At 44.9% G+C, this 6,876-nt stretch overlaps 1 protein-coding gene across 2 annotated transcripts; it reads left to right on the top strand.

Moving 5' to 3' along the window:
• Window positions 1-1,708: 1,708 nt before the first annotated feature.
• Window positions 1,709-5,841, top strand: LOC112291760 (uncharacterized). Of its 2 annotated transcripts, none has more exons than XM_024539622.3 (3): window positions 1,709-2,005; window positions 3,291-5,095; window positions 5,255-5,841. In XM_024539622.3, exon 2 carries the CDS (start codon window positions 3,338-3,340, stop codon window positions 5,048-5,050), a length of 1,713 nt encoding a protein of 570 aa, XP_024395390.1. In that variant the 5' UTR covers window positions 1,709-2,005; window positions 3,291-3,337; the 3' UTR covers window positions 5,051-5,095; window positions 5,255-5,841. The 2 variants fall into 2 exon arrangements, with proteins under 2 accessions (XP_024395390.1, XP_024395392.1); XM_024539624.3 differs by lacking the exon at window positions 1,709-2,005 and adding an exon at window positions 2,051-2,631.
• Window positions 5,842-6,876: the final 1,035 nt, after the last annotated feature.

The raw sequence follows: 6,876 nt of genomic DNA, 5'->3' as shown, positions 1-6,876 counted from the left end.
CATAATGCAATCATTTTCCAAGAAAAAGAAAAATAGAAAAAAGTTAAAAAACCATTCTATTTCAAAATCAACTACAACCAAACAAACACTCAAAGGCTCTGCACAATGTGTGCATCGTACACGCTCAGATCCTGTGAACCTTTCAACAACATCTTTCGGATGACCATCAATTCCATCGCAATTCTATTTTTTATTTTATTTATATTCCCCCCCCCCCAAGCACAGGTCCAACAAAATAAGAGACAATCTCACCCTGACTTACACACACCATTTTCACCCTGACTTACACACACCATTTTCACCCTGACTTACACACACCCTGACTTACACAAGTTGTCGCTCTCACAAGTACACTCTCCCAAGTTACACATCCAACTCCTCTACTCATAATCCTATCCCTACAAAAGTTTAAAAAAATTTAAAACAAAAAATAATAAAGAAGCAAAAAAAAGTAGAAGCAGGAAGTATGCCAGTTGAGCCCTGCCAGTGCCATGGCATCGCTGTCAGCCTGCTGGCGAAGACTGGCTTGCAGATGCGCCTATCTGGCGTCACAGGGGCTTTGAAGATGGGTGTCGTCGTGAACTCAAGCTTGATGAGAGCTTCGAGTGAACAAATCCATGGAATGCTGCTCCTGCTACTGTTGTTGTTGTTGTTGTTGTCTGTTGTTGATGGGATGAAAGTGGAGTCGGTGAGAAGGAAGACTGGGTTGGGTGGAAAACTCCAGGAGGTGGATGAAGGTCGCCATTCAACACTGCACTGTTTCGCTAATGTTGTACCAGGGCTTCAGTACTTGGCTACAATGCTATACCCCCCACTACAATTATTGCGACTCGTTGGTGGGCAAAACTGAGATATTTGATCATCGTCGTAGATAGGGCCCCAATGCATGGCCGCTTATGCGCATTACAAAAAGAAAAATATAAAAATGAAGATAGAATAAAAGCTGAACCAAGGGTGAAAATTAGGGGGGGAGGGGGGGGGGTGTTAGATCCTGTTCGCAAATGCAGCATTACGCAGGAGAAACAAAAGCTGAAACTGAGTGCTTCGTGTTTCGCATTGTACCAATTGAATCACATAAGCTCTGCGTTCATTCTAATTTTAAAAAATCAATCCTTTGCGATCACCCTGATTCTCTTAAAGTGGTAAAGTAACGCACAACAGCGACAGTGTTCCGATGATGGAAGTTTTACACCTCCTCGGAGGAAAAAGAGGTTGGAAAAAGTTTAAAAATGTGGGTGGGGAAGCTCGAAACCGTCGCAAATGAAGCAGTAATGGTCACCTCGCGGCGACTGGCAACATTAATATACATACATACACAACAACATTTATGAGGAGAGTTACTGCATCACGAAAAGTGGGAGAGGGGGGCGAGAGGGAGTGAGTGAGTGATGCAGGAGGAGGAGGCGGTTGCTATGACGAGGTGCTGCAGAGATGTGGGTGGACGAGGGCTATCGCGGCGTCCGTGCAGAATTCATCCAAAGGGTGGTGTCAGAGGGTCCTACTCAAGCACTGCCAGACCATCGCTCACTCACTCACTCACTGCGGGGCCCCTATGTCTCGGTGATTGCCTCATCGCACCGAGCTTCACTGATTGCAGTTCCAGCCATGGCCATGCCTTGCTTGCAACCTGTGTCGCCGTGTTCTCCATAGCCACTCACTTCCTTATTAGTCTCCTGTCATTCTCCATCCAAAACATCGGCTCCCCCACCCCATCATCTACCGCTCTCTCCTGCATCCCTGCATGCGCGCGGGTGTGGAGGAGCTGCCGCTGTAGTTACTCATCGTCAGCTACAGTACTTCCTCTGGTAGTTCTGAAAATCTTGCCACTGCCAACCTTGCTGCAAGGCCCTCGACCTGTTTTTCGCGTTGAGACCCGGGAGCAGGGTGGTTCGGGCCAGCTTGCATTTTGCTGGGGCCAATGAGACGGTGACAAAGGACGGGTTGTTTCAGGTGTGAAGTGTGAGAGCCCAGCTGCTGAATACGTGCAGCTGCCACAGTTTTCCAGGTATAACACCGCCCTTTCTCTCAGAGTGTTCAAACCTACAAGGTTTTATTGCGAAGCTTTCATAGGAGATCAATGTGTATCGTCTCGGAAACCCATTTAGCATGGGATACTTTAGACTTCGGAATGTTGGTTCGGTGTTTCGGGGGCCAACAACTTCTACATTGAAATGTCAGGGCCAGCAATATCGTTTCCATAACTTGCGCCTCACAGGGAACGTGTTGTTTGGGAAGATTATTTGCGACGTTACGTACAGTTTGTGCACAACGAAGCGTGTTCTGCATTGTTAGTTAGTCTAGTTTCTTCTTTGCAACGAATCCCCGATGCACACAGTTCTCAGTGTGTGAGTGACACTCGTAGCGATCTCTTGGGACGATGAGGAGGAGCAACCTGCTGCTGAAGCTTCACCCGATCAATCCTCCTTTTGGCAATGTGGAGTGCTACGGAATAGTTTAGTACATGAAAGTACTTGCTCGCAGTGACTTATCCATGTGCTGTGCACTCTGGCGTTGACGAACTGCCCCGCTTCACGTTCACACGTGTGAATGCGTATTGTACCTCCTCGTCTTTAGCAAACCTTCCATCGTTGACAGTGTGATACGTTTATTTTGTCGCAGAGGCATCTCAGGGTATTGTCTCTTTTTTTTTTTTTTTTTTTTTTTTTTTGTGTGCATGCATACTCTGTTTCCCGCAATCTCAGTGCTTTAGTAGAAATGTTCAATGCATTTTGCCCTCATGTCTAACCCACACTTCATATTCTGTAGATAACCACTTTAGGCAGGACTTGTCTTGGATGTGCTCATGGTTAATGATCGCTTCAGATGAGATCTTAGCTCGTCATCGGTCCCTGGTTCGTTTTGTCAAGTAACCGAACCCGCCGATGTTCGCATCTGTAATATGGTGCACAACGCGAAGATGGATTAGTTATCTACTGAAGTTCGTCGTCACAGGAACACTGTCAAAGAAAAAGGAAAAAGAGAAATCTATTTCCTGTTGTTATGAAGACGTGTAGAAGACGCTTAGAATGAACGATGTCAATTGTCACCCCTTCATGTCTTGTGTTAGGCTATTGTGCCATTGTCACCCCTTCATTAAATAGTGAGATGCCAGTATGTAACGTACCATTTGAATCGGTGGTCTAGGCTTTCATGGGATTGATTATTCGCGACAAGCAGTTGGGCATTAGCTTTGACCTTTGAGTGCATTGCATCATGGACACTACATTGTTGAAGTGAGTTATGGAGGATTGATAGCCTTTTTATCTAATTATCTTTTCATTTTGTGGCAGAACATTTGGAGAAACATCAAGAGTGCGTGTGGGATCAAATACCAGCAATGGTGAAGATGGAGTCGAACTGCCGGCTACGGCGATCCCTCAGCTCGGTCTCCAACTTCAACCTCCTAATGCTAGTTCTGTTACTACTTAGACCATCCGAAGTGTATGCTTTTTCTTTTAAAAGGGCTGCAGTGGTAGCTGCAGCTCCTGTCGCAACTCCCGTCGTCCCCCCCGAAGCTGCCATACCTCCAGTGGTGGCCATTCCTCCCAAAGCAGCAGCTGCACCCGCCATTGTGCCACCGAAGGCCGCCCCAGCGCCAGTTGTGGCGAAACCTCCAGCGGTGGCACCACCTGTTATAGCCCCTGTGGCGGCAAAAGTACCAGCAGCTGCGCCCAAAGCCAAGATCCCTCCCGTAGTTGCTCCGGTTGTGGCCCCTGCAAAAGCTCCTGCAGTTGCCAAGCCTCCAGCAGTTGCGATGCCTCCAGCAGTTGCCAAGCCTCCAGTAGTTGCCAAGCCTCCAACAGTCGTGCCCCCGGTGGTGGCACCAGTTGTGCCCGGCCCAGATCTGGCACCCGCGGCTCCTACCCCAGCAGGAGCTCTAGCGCCATCCACTGGCGTTCCCCTGGATGCCGCCCAGGTGAAAGCTCTGATCGCCCTCGGCATTCCAGCGACCGCCGATGCGTGCTCCACGATAGCATTGACCACTCTGAAATGCGATAGCAATGCAACAACGCGGCACATTCTGGCTCTGAGTGCTCAAGATTGCCCAACTAACGCAGTCATCACCACAGCCAGCTTATCAGTTCTTACTACGTACATGACGGATTTGAGCTTTATCAACTGCAATTTGCAGGAAGCACTGCCGGAGCCCACGGACAGAATGGAAGCGCAATTGGAATCTTTCACTCTCAGGGGCGCCCCTAGTCCAATTCCTGGGTGGTGGATCGGGAGGCTGAAAAACCTGAAAACGGTGCATGTGGCGGATACTTATGTCAAAGCGACGGGGGTGAGTGTCATCATTTCCGAATTAACCCAGCTCACTGAGCTCACGATCGCCAATTCGTCACTCCAAGGTGGCCTTCCGACCGAGTGGCCCGCTGCAGCTACTCTCACCAGCATAGACTTGTCAGGGAACCAGCTTACGGGTCCCATTCCCTTATCTATCACAAAGATCCCCGGGCTGACGTCCCTGGATCTGAGCCGTAACCGCCTCAGTGACCACATCATCAGCGGCATTGGCAACTTGGACAAGCTGAGATCGCTCGACTTGAGCGTCAACCAGCTCAAACAAGGCATTCCCAAGACATTCAGCCAGTTGATAAATTTGGAGAAACTGGACCTGAGCCACAACAAGCTGAATGGGACGATTCCGGAAGAGCTCGGCAACCTTCCCCTCACGTACCTCGACCTCAGCAACAACTCTCTGTCCGGCTACGTTCCCTTCACCGACGACTTCTTGGCCAAGTTGGAAGTGTTCAAGTTCGCTAACAACAAGAACCTGTGTTACAACTCCACCATCACATCCGCCAAGGTGGCTGGCGCATTCGGTCTTCGATTATGCGGTGCCCTGGCTCCCGTGGAGGCTCCTGAGTCCTACGCTCCTGCATCGGGGCCTGAAGTCTCGGCTCTAGATTCAGGGGACTCGCCAGCTCCGAAGAAAAAACCAAATGTCGTGGTTATTGTGTTCGCAACGCTGGGTTCGCTGATTGCTGTCGCTGCTATCGTCTACTGTTGCTGCCGATACTGGGGCGCCAAGGCTGGTTATGAGTGATTTCTTCTCCATGGCCACTGCCTGCAATCCCAGCTTTGCCTCGAGGTGTGCACACAAACTATATTTCCAAAAACTATACCTCAGATTGATATGCCCGCAATCCACTGCCTCCGCTCTTGTTAAAGCTGTCTCAACACAGGAAAAATCTGTGGGTCATTCATGCGTCGATTCCACTGACGTGAATTCACCACTGTCATGTATCAGATCTGCAGGTGTTTCCGAAGAATGAGATCGAAGGTGACTGTAAATCGTCGCACTGTTTTCCCTGGTATCTTTCGTTACATGAGTTGACCACCTTTCTGCCTCCGTCGTAGCCAACGCTTGCCAAAGCGAAGGACAAAAAACACTTCGAAGCTCTGAGATAACGTAAAGCTGTAGAAGAAGATTCGAGCAAGAGCCAGGCTTGTAGGGTTATGAAAGCTTTGGATTTCGCAGGTGTGATCGTGTTTCATAAGGATTTTCCGATACAACAACAACAACAACAGTAGTAGTAGTAGTAGAAGGATGTGTTTATTTACTCATTTCTTGCACTGGTTTGAAGATTATCCTAGTAGTGCTCCATTTTTTTATTTACCCCAGAGGCAATAAGACGCCTGGATGTGATGGTGTTGCAGAGTCAGGATTGACCCCCAATGGAACAAGTCCAGCTTGAAAACGTTGCTAGTGTAGATTCTACTCTAGATGATTGTGAATCGATGCGTACACGTAGTGACAGTTTTGGTAAATTGCTTGATCATAAAATAAAATAAAATTAAAAATTAAAAAAAATAAAATGTACAAGTTTCCTTTTTCTTCGTGATTCTACTATCTACGGAGAAAGCTTACCTGGGATGAGTTCATTTCTGGGTTTTCTGAAGATTTTGATGTATGTTTATTGTTTTGATTTGTGCGTGTTGTGGGTTTCGTTAAAGTGGCTGTTTTCGGTATAGAGTATGTAAGAAAAAAGTGGTGATTGTTAAAGAGATAATCAAATGGATTTTTTTCTGTGTTCGATTGATGTGAATTAGAAGATTGTCTCTTGTTGGTTGTGATTTTGAGCTTGAGATTGTTATGACTCTGAGGCTTTTGATATTTTGTGGTTTATTATGTTGATGTTACAAGTACTGAGCTTATGTTGATTTGGTGATGTACATTGAGATATATATATATATATATATATATGTATAAGTCATTTCACGTTGCTACATCATGCAATATATCTCCGATATTTATCACTTAAGTTTCCAATCAATGATTGTGTTTTAAATTATATTTTTCAAATAGAAGATATTGTTTCTAGTCAACCATTAAGTTTACCATAAATTTCTCCTAAAACAATATCTTCTATTTTAAAACTTTAAATTTAGAACTCTGGTGAACCATTAATTGGTTTGGATCCATTGAAATTTAATTACTTGATGGATATTGTCAAAAAATATATATTTTTTTTCATGTTGATTGACAGGAGTTTGAATGTAGAGTTTCTCTTTTTTCTTTTCTTAGGTAGATGCAATATAAAAAATTATACTTACTTCAAAGAGACGGTATGAAAGTGGATACTTAGATTATATTTTGGACAATGTAGTAACACTTTATTATTCAACAAATAAGTTGCTATTAGTGATCTATCAAAAACATCCAAAAAAAAATTCTATTTAGAAAAACTAGACTAGTACTTTACAATTCAAAAAATACATTTAAAAATAAACATTTTCTGTATACTAATCAAGTTTATAAAAACATTTTTGATACAACTAATAATAAATTTTTAATTAAAAAAATTATATTAATATTTACACAAAATTTGCTAGTATGCTATAAAGCTTTGGAAATAAAAAGAATAATAT

The sequence above is a fragment of the Physcomitrium patens genome, chromosome 14 (genome assembly GCF_059467195.1).
Source record: "Physcomitrium patens ecotype Gransden chromosome 14, ASM5946719v1, whole genome shotgun sequence".
Classification (NCBI taxonomy): Eukaryota; Viridiplantae; Streptophyta; class Bryopsida; order Funariales; family Funariaceae; genus Physcomitrium; species Physcomitrium patens.
The sequence above is the reverse complement of the archived record's forward strand: the minus strand, read 5'-3'. Positions and strand labels throughout refer to the sequence as shown.